The 15,400-nt window shown below is 55.8% G+C and overlaps 1 protein-coding gene across 1 annotated transcript in view; it reads left to right on the top strand.

Annotated features, from left to right (window-relative positions):
• Positions 1-15,400, top strand: part of CACNA1S (calcium voltage-gated channel subunit alpha1 S) — a 68,720-nt gene that overhangs the window by 40,040 nt on the left and 13,280 nt on the right. The window contains exons 19-28 of the mRNA XM_036086684.2: positions 830-889; positions 2,490-2,596; positions 3,133-3,220; positions 3,454-3,561; positions 6,089-6,141; positions 6,427-6,573; positions 7,051-7,252; positions 7,722-7,880; positions 9,252-9,362; positions 10,083-10,166. Coding sequence (XP_035942577.1) covers positions 830-889; positions 2,490-2,596; positions 3,133-3,220; positions 3,454-3,561; positions 6,089-6,141; positions 6,427-6,573; positions 7,051-7,252; positions 7,722-7,880; positions 9,252-9,362; positions 10,083-10,166 — 1,119 coding nt within the window. The remainder of the gene's footprint in view (positions 1-829; positions 890-2,489; positions 2,597-3,132; positions 3,221-3,453; positions 3,562-6,088; positions 6,142-6,426; positions 6,574-7,050; positions 7,253-7,721; positions 7,881-9,251; positions 9,363-10,082; positions 10,167-15,400) is intronic.

Genomic DNA, 15,400 nt, shown 5'->3' with positions numbered 1-15,400 from the left:
CTCTTGATGCCGAGTTTTAATGATGATGGTGATGGTGGTAATGGTGGTAGTCGTGGTGGTAGTGGTGATGGTGATGGTGATGATGGTAGTGATGGTGGTGGTGGTGATGATGATGGTGATGGTGACAGCGATGATGATGGTGACAGCGATGATGATGGTGGTGATGGTGGTGGTGGTGACAGTGATGATGATGGTCGTGGTGATGATGATGGTGGTGGTGGTGGTGATGGTGATAGTGGTGATGACTGTGGTAATGGTGGTGATGGTAATGGCAATGATGGTAGTAGTGGTGGTGGTGATGGTGACAGCGATGATGGTGGTGGTGATGATGGTGGTGGTGATGATGGTGATGGTGGTGGTGATGGTGGTGGTGGTGATGGTGATAGTGCTGATGATGATGGTGGTAATGGTAATGGCAATGATGGTAGTGGTGGTGGTGGTGATGGTGATGGTGGTGATGGTGACAGAGATGATGATGGTGGTGGTGATGATGATGGTGGTGGTGGTGGTGATGGTGATAGTGGTGATGACTGTGGTAATGGTGGTGATGGTAATGGCAATGATGGTAGTGTTGGTGGTGGTGATGGTGATAGCGATGATGATGGTAGTGGTGATGATGATGGTGGTGGTGATGATGATGGTGATGGTGGTGGTGATGGTGATGGTGGTAGTGGTGGTGGTGATAGTGATAGTGATGATGACTGTGGTAATGGTGGTGATGATAATGGCAATGATGGTGGTGGTGGTGGTGACGGTGTTGAAGATAATAATGATATCATTGTTTGGCCCTTCCTCTCATTGACTTCTGTCCCCCCTACGCTGTCACCAGATCCTTGGGTATTTTGACATCGCGTTCACCTCTGTCTTCACTGTGGAGATTGTCCTCAAGGTGAGTGAAGGCTGTAGGATAGCCTGGGTGAGCGGTGTCTACAGGCCAGGAAACAGACCTGACGTGGCTCCAACTTACACACGCTGCCCTCACTCAGAGGCCGGGTTGCAGGGAAAAGCAAGAGGAAAGCGGAAAACATCAGGGAAGGACTCACCAGACCCAGGAGAGCAGATGGGGTTGTTGCTCGTAAGCTGGGCAAGCAGGTGAGCAGGTGACCAGGTGGGGACATGAAGTACAACCAACCTGCAGCCTGTGCACCTCTCAGCACCTCTCAGTGAGCACAACCCGTCTCTATGAAGCCTTGGGCATTTTTCCCCCAGAGGGAAGGCACAGTTAGCCTAAGAATAGACCCAGGGAGCTGTGATTTGTTCCTAGACCTTTGTGACACATGACCTCTCCAGGAGTCCCCAGAGAAGTGACCTCCACCCTGGGTGGGTTTCTGGCAGCTCTGCCCTATCATGGCCCTCCCCTTCCTTACCCATAGCACATCACTGCTCTCCCATTCTCAGGCGGACACACGGAGTTCACACCGTTACCCTCACCACCGTAGAGGGTGTGGGAGGCAGAGGGAGGGCCCATCTGTGACAGACCCAGTAGCCCCAGCCTTCACCTTCATGACTGAAGAGGGGAGAGGGGGGCTTTGCAGGAAGAATAGCCCAGAGCAGCTGCAATATGAATTCAGAATAGTTCCTTACATCAGGGCCCTTGAATACTAAAGGAGTTGAGCAGAGGGATGGTGCCTTCCCTGAGGTCCCAGAGGGCTTCCTGGAGGTGGTGGCATTAGAGTTAGACCTTGAGGTTGGACAGGACTTCATTAGGGAGAGATAGCAGGGCTAGTCCGGGAGGACAGAACAACAGCACATGCATTGTGAAAAGGTGTTTGGGATATGCTCAGAGAGGAGAAAGTGGTCCCTTTGGGCTGGGACATAGCACAGAACACACGGGAGGCCTGGCTTCAGAAGTCAGGAAGGCAAGTTGAGATGAAATCGCCTTCAATGCCTAGAAAGGCTTTGAGCTCATCAGACTTCAAGGATATAAATGTGTTGGTGCAAAGGGCCTGGGAGATTATCACAGAGCACAGGAAAGAAGCTGAGAGACCAGCGAGAAAGTGGGACAACGGGGACAGGAGGGGTCAGGGACCTGGTGAAGGTCTTCCGGTCCTCGCCGGGTTGTTCAGCCCGACTCAGCAATCCTCAGGGCAGAGGCGACTTCTGAAGAAGCCTTCTGGGGAGGAGGAATAGGCATTTCATCATGTTGTGCAGGGGAAAAGAGGGGCCGGGGCTTCCCCATTCTGTGGCCCCAGGGGACAGGAGACTGGGGCGCCCTATGGCCTCTGAGCAGAGAGATGAGCTCAGAGAGCCAAGCGTGGCATAGCTGCCTGTGAGAAGTCCTGTTTCCAGAACTGGGAGCAGAGAATGGGAGAAACAGCCCTGAGGACGCAGCAAGGAGTGGAGTGAAGGACAGAGACCCCTGGCAGCTATTTGCCTCAGCGAGTGCCTTGTGAGCAGACAGGTGGCTCTTGCCTCGAGAAGCCCTTCTTTGTGGGGACAGGCCTGTTCCCAAGCCCCCCACCCACCCAGGATGCTGCCTCTGCCCCCAGATGACGACCTACGGCGCCTTCCTGCACAAGGGCTCCTTCTGCCGCAACTACTTCAACATCCTGGACCTGCTGGTGGTGGCCGTGTCACTCATCTCAATGGGACTCGAGTGAGCCAGGGGCAGGGGCCGGCCTGGGGAGGGGGGTCCCCTCCTTGGAGTGGAGCCCCACCCACTGCATGCTGGTGGGCCCCAAGCTGCAAGGGGAGGGATTCTCAGGGCTGGGGATGGGGGTCCAGGGCCCCCAGGGGTGTCACCAACTGGACTGAAGGGACCGTGCTCAGCGGGCAGAGCAGTGTCCTGGAAAGTAGGAGGGGATGCGGCGAGGAGAAGGCAGTCCTCCAGCAACTGCGGAGAGCACAGCCCCTACCTTTGGGGGGACCCCAGTCTGCTGGGAGAAACAGAGCCTGTAGCCAGCGGGGGAGGAGTCCCTTACTGTTAGCAGGAGGCGGCTTTACCCTGGGGCAGAGCACACGGGCAGCCTACGGGAGGGTGGGGAATGGTGGGAGGGCTTTCAGGTGGAGAGGCCCTCTGAGGGAGGGCCTCTGAGGGAACCCGACCAGATTCCATGGATTTCAATGAGGGGGGGCTATGCCAGGCCAGAGCTAGCTGCCCTCAGCCCCCACCCCTCGGCTGCCCTCCCCCAGGTCCAGCGCCATCTCCGTGGTGAAAATCCTGAGGGTGCTGAGGGTGCTCAGACCCCTCCGGGCCATCAACAGAGCCAAAGGCCTGAAGGTGAGAGGGCGTGTGCAGGACCCCAGGAGCAGGAAAGAGGGGCTGCAAGGGCCTGACTCTAGAAACCTCAGCCCAGCGTGTGTTCCATCCCCTTTGCCAAACGGGAGTAGGGGGGAGGAGGATGAGGCTGGGCAGCCCTGTGTCCCCCAGGAACGTCTCTCTGCCTCCACCTGGCTGAGAGGGAGCAAGGGATAGCAAGGGTGGGAGGGTGCCGACCTGGTCTCCCTCCGCAGCACGTGGTGCAGTGCGTGTTTGTGGCCATCCGCACCATCGGGAACATCGTCCTGGTCACCACCCTCCTGCAGTTCATGTTCGCCTGCATTGGCGTCCAGCTCTTCAAGGTGAGCCCCGCCCGCGCGGGGAAGCCTGCCTCCCTTCCCCAGCTCTGGGGCCAGCTGTCAGGCCAAGGCCAGAGCTGGTCTGTTCCCTGCCTCTAAGCAAAGGGAGCCCCAAACTGTGCAAACAGATGTCCTTGAGTGCACAGGGTTGTGAGGCTAAGCCATCTGGAGTCTGGATGCGGTTTCCCGGGTGATACCCCTCCCTGGCCCCCGTGGCTCTGCTGGCCGCCATGGCCATTGCACCTGCTGTCTTCCTGGCTCTCCGTGGCTTCTCCTTGAGGATGGAGGCCCCTCCCCTACCTGCCGGGCCCTGTGAGCACCCCTGCCACCCCTCCCATCCTGCCAAGCTTGTCTAAACATGCTCCTCACTCCAGCCCCGTCCCCTCCACTTTCTTCAGTCAGCTGGGCTTCTGCACCCCATTCTCCCGGCTGCTGTGTCTGGCATCATTCCTACCTACCAGCAGCCTCTGAGGGAGGGAGGCCATCATTCTAGTCTGGGAGCTGCCTCATTCTGTTCTCACCTTCCTGGGAGGACACAGCCCTGCAGTTCCTCTCTAGGAATCAGCCCTGCAAGGGTGTCCCCTCCCACCCAGCTGATTTCCGGATGCCTCCGACTTTCCCACAGAAATTGGTATCTGAGTACATTTCCCAACACCCTTGCCACTGTCTCTCGCGACGCGATCTTCTCCTGCCCCGATCTTCTCCTGCCCCGATCTCCTCCTGCCCCGATCTTCTCCTGCCCCGATCTCCTCCTGCCCCGATCTTCTCCTGCCCCGATCTCCTCCTGCCCCGATCTCCTCCTGCCCCGATCTCCTCCTGCCCCCCGGAGCGTGATAATCACGATGATGTCACCTCAGTCAGACTTAGGCAATGTCATCCTCTTACAATCATTCACTCATTCAACAACATTTACGGAGCCTTTTCTCTGGGCCAGGGCCTCTGCTAAGGCTGAGAAGGGGCCAGGGGTCATGAAGCAAACCCCACAAGTCTCTCCCTGTGGGCAGGGAGCAGGCTTTGGGGAGAGCAGTCAGGGTGGGGTTCCCAGATGACCTGAAGGGAGATGGGTCCTGTGGGTTACTGTCCTGGAGCGGTGGAGGGGGCATCACCCAGGAAACCGCATCGAGATTGAGATAGCTGAGCCTCAAAACAGTGCCTACTGTGACCTGCGTGGGACCTTCTCCTAGCTCCAGCAGAGGGCTGCCCCCTTCCCTCACCCTCCTGCCCCCTCCACTGCCAGGCCAGGGGCCCTGGGTCCTCCTGAGGGCAGAGTCTGTCTGACTCATCCCTGACCCGGGCACCCAGCCTGGGCCTGGCCTGTAGACAGCCCACAGGATACACTCCCTTAAGGAATGAATAAGCAACCCCTTCCTTTGGCTCCTGTGTCCCTTCCAAGCAAGAGCAGCTGTCCTGCAAACCCACAAACACCCCCTGTGTTTTAGTCTCTTCTCAAAAGACCCCCAGCTACTGCCCATTCCGGTAATGGTCAGACATCAGTTCCAAGTGGCATTTTACCTCCCGTTTCCCCCCGCAGACCCTTGTCGCATGCATTCCCCATCACATCAAGAGTTTGCTTTCTATATGAAATTGAGTGTTTGGTTTCAAGTCCCCTCAAACCTGCCCGGTGGCAGGTATGTCCTCTCCCTGCTTCTCCCCCAGTGTCACCTGCCTCCCCTGTGCTGGCCCCTCTGCTCCGGCGACTGGAAAGGGGGTGGGAAGAGTAGGCACCTGCGGCGGGTAGGACAGCTGTGACTTCGACTAGTCCCATGTCCTCGACCGAAGCACTTCCCTCGGGGGGCCTCTGAGGGAACCCGACCAGATTCCATGGATTTCAAACTTCATTTAGCCACATGAAGACCTAGCAATCAACTTGTTTTCTTCAAACAAACTGGGCACTGTGGGTGCCCAGCCTGTGATGTAGATAAAAAAAGAAACCGCTCTGCCTGAAATCAGTATAGGGGGGCACAGCGCTGGGGTCTGTTCAGGCCCTCGGGCAGGGGCGTGCTGGGACCCCTGTTCCACTTTGCACCATCACAGCCCAATGGGCTCCATCCCTGTAGCTCTCATTCCCACAGCAGCCCTGTGGCCACCCCACTGGCAGGAGAGGGAAGGTGGGAGGTGGGGCAACCCTTCTTTTTGGTCTGTAATGGGGAGACCCCAAGAGGGCGTCCTAAACAGTGGGGGACAGGGGTCTGCCTGAGGGAGGATCAGGGCCAAGCTGTATTCATATTCCCTTCCCCTCAGGCCCAGCCTGGGGCTCGCAGCCAAGGCTCCTGCTAAGGAACTGGCTTCCCAGCCTTGGCAGCCTCAGGCCTGGTGGGGAAGCCCACAGGGTAGCTGAGGGAACGGATGACGGATGATGGGGAAGGAGAAAGACCATTCTGGGGCCCTGCCCCCTCTGAAAGAAAAAGGCTCCTCCTTCCACATGCCCTGCCTTCCCCTCTCCCTTCCACTAGTCACCCCTGTAGCCCGTGGAATGATGTTTCTGTGACCATGTGTGTCCCTCCCTCCCTCCCTCCTTCTTGGGACACAGGGGAAGTTCTTCAGCTGCAATGACTTATCCAAGATGACGGAGAAGGAGTGCAGGTGGGCTGAGCGCTGCTGGCTGAGGGCACATGGTGGGACGGCCACCGGATGGGGGACCTTGTGTGAGGGGGACCTGGGGAACCTGAGCCCCTAGGCCCAGCAGGGGTGTCCTAAAGTGTCTTTCCTTGGGTAACTGCGGTGAGGGAGTGCCCAGCAGTGTCTCCTCTGGTCCCCGGTCTTGGCCTTCATTTCTCCTGCGTGCTCACTGCCCAGGCCCAGAGGATGTGGGAGGGGAGGAAGCGGCCCGGCCTTGCACAGTGGAGTGACTGAGCCTCCCTACCTCAGGGGCTACTACTACGTGTACAAGGATGGGGACCCCACACAGATGGAGCTGCGTCCGCGCCAGTGGATACACAGCGATTTCCACTTTGACAATGTGCTTTCGGCCATGATGTCACTCTTCACGGTGTCCACCTTTGAGGGATGGCCTCAGTGAGTGAGGGCTGGGGCCTGGGTCCCACATGGGCACGGTGCGGGCAGTGCCAGGGAGCCATCTTGCCCTTCTGCAGCCCTCTCTGCTCTGTGATGCCAGGCCTGTGGTAAGCGCTCAACAGACCCACCAGCTTGGAGGGTTTGGAAGACTATATGTTGACTGGCCACCCCAAAGACATCCTGACCTGGCGGTGCTGACAAAATGTCCCTCGTCCCCCAACAGGTGTAGGCCTCTCTGCCTGCATGGGGAGCCCTACTCGTTGATTAGGATAGATGGGGCATCCCACTGAAAAGCGGTCCCTTTCCAGGACCTCTTCCAGCATTTTCTGGCATGGTCCTAATTTCCCTCCTTTTGCTTGATGGTTCAGAAAGCTCCCTTGGCTCCCCATGGCCAGTGGGGTAAAACCCAACCTTCCTGGCCTGACACTCTGCCTCATCACCCCAGTCCAGCCCAGACTTTTCTCTGCCCATCCCAAGGCTACTTTACCAGGCCATAGACTCATACAAGGAGGACATGGGTCCCGTCTACAACAACCGGGTGGAGATGGCCATCTTCTTCATCATCTACATCATCCTCATTGCCTTCTTCATGATGAACATCTTTGTGGGCTTCGTCATCGTCACCTTCCAGGAGCAGGGGGAGACTGAGTACAAGAACTGTGAGCTGAACAAGAACCAGGTGCCTGGGCTGAGGTGGAGAGCAGAGCTCCAGCAGACCTTCTGCCAGCCTGAGCCCTAGGCTCTGGACTGTGAAAGTCCTGGGGCCAAGGATGACCCCAGAACTTCCATTTCATGCCCAGACCCAGCCTCCACACACTACCCCATCTCTGACCCATCCCCAACATGAAGCAACACAAGTTGGTGGTGTGGGAGTCCGCTCATGAAACCCTCATCGTGCCCCGAGGAGGCCCTTCAGAGCCCTGACTGGGGCTAGGGCCATGTTTGAAATAGGCTGGGGGAACACAGGGGGAGCCCACGGGCCCACTGGGACTCTTCCCCTAAACAGGCCAGCAGAGCCCATCAGCCACGAGCTCCTGGCCACAGCTGCTCCTGGCTGACCAGAATGCAGGGGGCCCTCCAGCCCATGCACGTGAGTGTGAGAGCGAGGAGGGGCCCTCCGTGCTGACCCGCCCTGTGTTGTGTCTCAGCGGCAGTGTGTGCAGTACGCCCTGAAGGCCCGCCCGCTGAGGTGCTATATCCCCAAAAACCCATGGCAGTACCAGGTGTGGTACGTCGTCACCTCCTCCTACTTCGAATACCTGATGTTTGCCCTCATCATGCTCAACACCATCTGCCTGGGCATGCAGGTAAGGGCCCCCCGCCCCCGGCAGACAAGGGTCTGATGGACCGGCACCGGGGCAGGGCAGGTGGCTAGGGCAGGGTTCCTCTCTCTTGCCCCCCCCCGCCCCCCAAGATACTTTTCCTGGCACCTCCGAGGTGCCGTGGGGGACAGAGAAGCGCCCTGGGCCCAGGCCTTGTTGCCAGGCACCCACCAGTTTATTAAGAAGGAATTCACACATACAAATAGCTACACAGTTCTGTAAACAGGAGATGGCTAAGCAGAAGGACAAGGCAGCGTAGGAAGTAGAGAGTGCCTTCTCGGTCTATGTTCTGCTGCTGCAAATGTGGACGATGGAGTTGGTTGGCATTTTGGCTCCGGTCTCCAGAAAAATGGATTTAATATTCACAGAACAGGTGTCTCCTAGGAGTTGAGCATACTTTATAGACAATATCATAATCAGCAGCATCGTTAGCAAACCTTAATTAAGCATCGGATCCCGTCAGGCCTGTATAAATAGAATTGTGCAGCTAGGCTCCCTGAGACACACCCGGCCGCAGGACTCCGCATTGCCCTGTGATGAGGACATGGAAAAGGAATCACGGAGCCAGCAGGCCCAGGTCCTACAGAGGATCGTGAGCAGTGGCTCAAGTTTGGGTCTGAACCGGGCACAGACTTAGGCAGTCCTGCCGAGACACGGTAGGGTGGGGGCAGCCACCAGATCCTTCTGAACTACCTGGGAAGGTTTTGTGGGAAAAGTGGGATTTTGTCAACTTTCCAAAAAGAGTAAGAGGTTTCTGGCAACTGTTATAAGGAAATAGATTGAAGGAGGATCACAGTGGTGGGGCATGGGGGCTGAGGTCCTTGCTTCGACTGCCTCGCCGTCACGGGGCAGGGGGCAGGGGGCGGGGGGCAGTGTGCAGATAGTCAGCCTGGTGAGCTCAGCGACCCACCAGTATTCCAGCAGTTGCTGATAATACCAGCTCTAGAACCAGCGATCTTCTCTCCTGGTCCTGTGCTCGGATGACTAGATGGAACCTGTCCCAGAGCCCTGCTGGGGGACCTCTCCTCCTGGCCGTCCCGTAACAGATCTGGAAGTGAGCTCTGGCCTTGTAGCCCACGTGTGGACCAGCCTGCTCAGCAGGACTCTCGCCTCCTCCCAGGACTCTCGCCTCCTCCTTGCACCATCTCTTCGGGGGAGAAGGGGATCCATCAGACTTGGTGGAGTTCAGGGGATGGCTAAAGCAGGCACCTAGTATTCTGAGATTTAAAAGAAATTGGGCAGGAAGCCCGAGGAAGAGGATCGGGGGCGGCCTGGGAAGAGCATGGAGCTCTGGGATGCAGCCCGCAGGGCGGGGAAGCCGGGTCCTTGCAGCCCCCTCTCTGTGCCTCTCCACAGCACTACAACCAGTCAGAGGAGATGAACCACATCTCGGACATCCTCAATGTGGCCTTCACCATCATCTTCACCCTGGAGATGGTCCTCAAGCTCATGGCGTTCAAGGCCAGGGTGAGCCCTGGGATACAGGACAAGATGAGCAGGTGGAGCCTGGTGGGATGGGGGTCTTCTCATGGAGCACCCCCACCCCAGTCTTGTTCTACTGAAGGGCTCCTTCGTCCAGCACTTCTGCTCCCACTCTGCTTACTCCTTGGCCCGTTTCCACCTCCAAACACAGGGCACGCAAGATATTCAGGCTGCCAGAACTGGTGATGATAACAGGTGTTGGCTGCCTCTTTCCTGCGCCCTCTGTTGAGCGTGTCTTATGTGCCCTGCCTCCCCTTCAGCTTCTGAAGAAGAGGCCCAGGGCTGGGGGAGTATTTTGCTGTGTCTTTGGTTCCCCAGTCCACTCCCACTGCACCCAGCCCACCTGGCCAGCCCCTGGCAGGTCCATACCATCGAGCCCCAGACAGGGCTTCGAGCTGGGGAGGATGAAAAAGAGTTCCCCATCCGGACCAGGACCCCGAATCCTGAGTTCTCAACCATTCTCTCCCTCCCCTCCAACCACATCATGCTCTGGAGGGAGAGAAATACAGAGCCCAAGGGAGAGGAGGTAGCGGGGTGTGGGGGCATGAGGGAGCCCTGGTAGAAAGTAGAGCCACGTGCACCCCACCTTGGCCCGGCTTGGCCATTCTGCATTACCTCCACTGGGGGCCACCACCACCTGCTGGCCACCCAAACTCCTTCCCCCCTAAAGCTCACCCCCTGATTCTCCCATCACTGTCCTTCCAGGGCTATTTTGGAGACCCCTGGAATGTGTTTGACTTCTTGATTGTCATCGGCAGCATCATCGACGTCATCCTCAGTGAAATCGACGTGAGTATCAGGCAAACAGAGCCATCACCGGGGTGGGGTGCAGGCACTTGTTCGGTCCCCAGAAATGTGTTCAGTCCCCCACTGTGTGTGCAGCATGGCACCCTGGGGACTTACAAAGATGGAAATGCCAGGAGCCACAAGCCTACAGAACGGACAGATAACTCAGATTCCAGGCGGACATAACCCATGTGCCAGGCTGCCCAAGGCAAGAGCTGTTGTGGAAGGGAAAGGTCTTCTCTGGATGGAGTGGTCAGAGAAGGCTTCATGGAGGTGGCACAAACTGAAGTGGGTCCTGAAGGAAGGGGCGCTGGTGATTGGAGGCGGAGGGAAGAGCAAGCACCACAGGCAGGCTGCTGTAGGAGGGGCACGGAGTAGGAGATGAATGATGGAAGATTCAGGGCACTGAGAGGTCCTGTTTAGCAGAAGCATGTGAGCATGCGGAGGAAGGGAGAGGGGGTACGACTAGAGAGGGAAGGGGTGGCAAGGGGGCCTTGAATTTTATGTAGCAGGCAATGGGAAGTCACAGGAGGTGTTTGAACCGAGCAGTAGAAGGATTAAAGCTATTCTTCTAAAAAATTAATCTAGAGGCAAGGGGCAAGAGGTAAGAATGACTAAAATGAGAGCGCCCAGTTAGGGAGTAGGTCATTTATTTACTTATTACATAATATTTGTCGAGTACCTCCTACCCATGCTAGAGATACAGCAATGAACAAGAACATGGGGGCAAGCAGACAATTAAAAATCTCTAACATGGCGGGTAGGCCCAGTGTGTATTCCAAAGAAAAATAAAGCAGGATAAAAGCTTAGAAGGGAAGGGAATGAAGCGTTGGTGTCAGGAAGATATTTGAGTGACGACGTGAATAAAGCAAAGGAGTGAGCCATGTAGGTGTTGGGATAGTTGGGACAGAAAAACGAGTGAGTGCAAAGGCCCTGAGTTTGAGGGATTGCAGGAAACCCTCGTGGCTGGCGTGGAGAATGCTGGACATGAGTTCAGAGACAGAAGGCCAGGGGCCAGATGGCTTAGTCCCTTGAAGGCCATGGTTACGATCTTGCATTTTATTCTGAGAGAGATGAGAGCCGTTTGGAGGGCTTAAACCTGGTCTGACTTTAGTCCTAAAAGGATCCCCTGGCTGCTGTGTTGAGAGCAAGCTGTTGGGGACACGGGGCTGGCCCAGGGAGGGCAGTCAGGAGGCTGTTGTGATTGTCCATGAGAGGTGATGGTGACTTGGCAGCTAGCTGTGGATGTAGCAAGAATTGTGGCAATCTGTTTGGGAGGTTGCGCTGACAGAATTTGCACATGGCCTTGATTTAGAGTGAGAGAGAAAAAACAAACTGAAGGTGACTGCAAGGATTTTTGTCCAAGGAATTGAGCTTCTGTTTACTGAGATATGGAAACTGCTAGAAAAGCAGGTGTGGGGCAGAAACCAAGATTTCTATTTTAGACATGGTAATTTAGGCTGCTTACAAGGCATCTGGATAGAGACACCAAGTAGGCTGGGATTTATGAGTTGAGCTTAGAGGTTAGGGCAGGTTGGGGGTGTCTAAATTTGAAGATGGTATTTAAAGTCGTGGGGGAAGGACGACATCTGCTGAGAAGGGAGAAGGTATCTAGAGAGAAAGGGTCCGAAGGCTGAGCCCTGGAATGCTCCCATGTTTAGTGATTGGAGAGACGAGGAGGAACCAGCGAACAGACTGAGGAAGCACTGGCCGCTGCTGAGGCAGGCGAACCAAAAGAGAGTGGTGTCCTGAGATAAAGGAGAACAGAAGAGTCGAGGAAGATGAGAGCCGAGCATTGATTTGATTTTGGCAATGGGAAGATCAAGGGGGACCTTGGCAAGAGCAGTTTCATTGGAATTATGGGGAAGAATGCCTGGTTGCAGTGGACCAGGGAGGGAGAGCAAAGAATGCAAAGAGGGGCAATTCCTTTAGGGTGTTTCTCTCTACAGAGAGAAATAGGATAGAGGCTGGGGGAGAATGTGGAGCCAAGGAGGGTTTCCTTGAAAATGGGAGAAATAGGGGTGCCTGGGTGGCTCAGTCGTTAAGCGTCTGCCTTTGGCTCAGGTCATGATCTCAGGGTCCTGGGATCGGGCCCCGCATCGGGCTCCCTGCTCGACGGGAGGCCTGCTTCTCCCTCTCACACTCCCCCTTGCTTGTGTTCCCTCTCTCGCTATCTCTCTCTCTGTCAAATAAATAAATAAAATCTTAAAAAAAAAAAGAAAAGAAAAGAAAATGGGAGAAATGACAGCATATCCTCAGGCTCTGCAAATATCTGGTTGTGAGGACGTAACTATAGGAGCAAAGCCTTTGAATAAATGAAAATGTTTAAGACCCAGTGTCCCAGGGGAGAAGCTGGATTTAAGAAAGCCACAGTTCATCCATGGTAGCAAGAGGGGATGCAAAACAAATGGGCATGAAGCAATGAGAGTTGGGGCTCAGATGGCAGGCGAGGAACAGAAAATCTCAGAGGCAAGAGGATTTGGTGACCTGGAGCCACAGGAAGGAAGGAGTCAGGGTGACTCAGTACCTCCCAAAAAGAAAGACTTGGAGGGAGCACTCACCATGATTCTGTTCCGGTGCTGTGGGTTTGGGTGCTGGATACACAAGTGGAAATGGGTAGCGAGTGGTTGGAAATGCAGGAGAGGGGCTGAGTGTCGCTCTGCATCCATCAGGGGAGCAGCTCCAACCACAGGGGCTGGTGTCTGATGCACAGAAGTGATGGTCGAAGCCTCGGCTGGGACCAGCCAGCTGCGGAGTTGAGGTTCCCGCGGAGTTCAAGCCAGCAAAGCCACTTGGTCTTCGATGAGGAAGCCATCCATTGAGCAGGGTAGACTGTGGCGTCGAAGCCAATGATAAGGATGGAGCAGTCAGTGACCAGAAAGTGAGAAAAAATGGCCAAGCGCACAGGAAACAGCTTTTGCAAGGAGTTCAATAGAGAGAGTTGCTGCAAAGTGGCGGGGTGTTGATTAATTCAGGGAAAGGGAGACGACAGGCGAGCCCCTGCAGAGGAGAAATCCACAATGTGAGAACAGATTGTTGAGGAAGGGATTATTTTCAGGGGTGACAGCAAAGGACACAAGTCAGACCACTGGAAGAGGAAGAGCGTGAGCAGAGGTCGTAAGAAGTGTGAAGGGTGCAAGGGAGCAGGGGTGTGGGGAGGAGGGAAGAGGGTGTTCACCCTGGGCAGCCACGGGAGTGTCCGAGGCAGCAGGCAGAATCTTCCACTGGAAGGGAGGACAGGACAGTGGGCATGAGGGTGGGAACTGACTCTTGAGGACTAGCCGATGTGATGAATCCATCTGCAGGAAGAATGATGGGGCTGGGGTGGGCCTAGTGAGCTCAGTTTCACCCTGGAGTCATGCTCGGCGGCCCGGGAGCTTGGGGAAAGGGACCAGACACCAGGTGTGGTCTTGAGGGCGGCACGTTGCATGGAGCATCTTAGTGCAAGCAAGGGCGTTGTCGAAATGGCAGGACAAGGGTCCAGGCTGAGCGGGGAGGCATATGGCCCCAGGAGCTGGACCAAGAGAAGTGGGGTGGAGGGGATGAGGCCCCCGGGGGTGGAGTGAGAAACAGCGCTGGGGCAGGCAGGAGGTTTCAGCCAGAGAGGTCTGTGTTTGAGATCTTCGAAGCCGGACTCTCCAGGCTGGCTTCCCTGCAGATTTGAAGCTTGGGTGGGGGGCGGGGTCACTGCAGGGTGAAAGAGGGGAGCAGGGGGCAGGGAAGAAGAGATCCAAGAATCAGAGGCTGAAATCAAAAGACGGCTGCCCTCTGGGCAGAGTGCCTGCTGAGCTGTATCCCGGGAAGGGCGTGGAGAAGAGCACTCAGCCTTCTGAGGCACCCTAACCATGGCCATGGTGGGCTTCTGTTCAGGGGTGGCTGGGGACTAGCCCCAGAGCCAGAGCCTCCCCCATGTAGAGGGCTTCCTTCTGAACTTCCTGCTGGCCCGATGATAAGCACTTCAGACTCTGCCAGCCCAGGGGTGAACCCTATGGTGGGTGGGGAGGTGAAGAGGATTGGCATTAGAGGCACCTGAGAGGGGTCAGGGTGGGGGGTGGACAGCTCAGGAAAAGTCTGGAGCCCGTGAGGAAGAAGCCCTCGGCCTGCGATTCCTTTAGGCTCAGCCCTGGCAGCAGCAGCAACTTCTGGGGACTTGGCTGCCTCACAGACCGTCTCGGGGAGGGCTTGGCCTGCGAATCCTGTTCACCCCCATGTACAGAAAGACAATGACAGAACTCGGTCTGCTCAGATCCCGAGAGGGTGGGGCAGATGAAGGGCAGGGTGGGTCCTGGGCAAAACCAGGGTGCACATGTGTGTGCGTGGGTGTGTGGGTGTTGTATATTTCCATCTATGTTCAGTTTCCACTGGGGAGGGAATAGCATCCCAAAGGCCCCAGGGTTTGAAAGCAAAGTTAGGAGAACTCTAAAGAGCCAAAATAAACAGCCCAAATTAAAGGTAATTACTTCTTGAGGTTTGGGGTCCGTGTAGAGGAAACCTGGATAAATCAAAACAATTCTTTGGGGATGGAGGACCCAGAGGGTGTCGGTCATTATTTGATTTTTAGGAGCGGAGATACCAGTAATGTTTCCTTGAAGTCATGTTAAGGCTTTAAATTTAGATCTTGATTTCTATTCCTGACATACAAACCAGGGAGCAGACTAGGGCAACACTGTCTGTTAGAACTTTCGACAATGATGGAAATCTTCTGCTCCATCTGGTACAGTAGCCGCGGGGCACTCGTGTCTTTTGGTCACTTGAAATGTGGCGAGTGCAAATTAACAAATGAATTTCTCATTTGATTTAATTTTCACTGTAACTCAGAGAGCCACATGTGACTGGAAGCTGCCATACGGGCAGCGCAGGTCTAGAACACTGGTGGTCATCCTTGGCTGCATATTAAAATGCCCTGGGATGCATTGAAACGTCTGAAGCCAGGCCCATCCCCTAGAAGCTGACTAAATTGGCTTGGGTGGGGAACCCAGCAAAGGCATCTATTGAAGTTCTCCGTGGGATTCCGATATGCCGGCAGGCTTGAGAACCAGTGGCCCGGGGGAAAGAGAATGTTGCTTGGTGGGGAAACCGGTGTACTGGGAACCAGTTCACCCACAAATAATGGGAAGATAAAACAATGACTTCCCCTGTCCCGTGACTCCAGGACAAGGGTTTCTCCTGAAAGGAGAGAAAGAGAGAAGCTGAGTTGCTGCTCGCACACGTGCAGCTCCTGTTCTTAAGAACCTGGC

This window comes from Halichoerus grypus, chromosome 7 (genome assembly GCF_964656455.1).
Source record: "Halichoerus grypus chromosome 7, mHalGry1.hap1.1, whole genome shotgun sequence".
Lineage (NCBI taxonomy): Eukaryota > Metazoa > Chordata > Mammalia > Carnivora > Phocidae > Halichoerus > Halichoerus grypus.
This window is presented reverse-complemented; position numbering and strand designations above follow the sequence as displayed.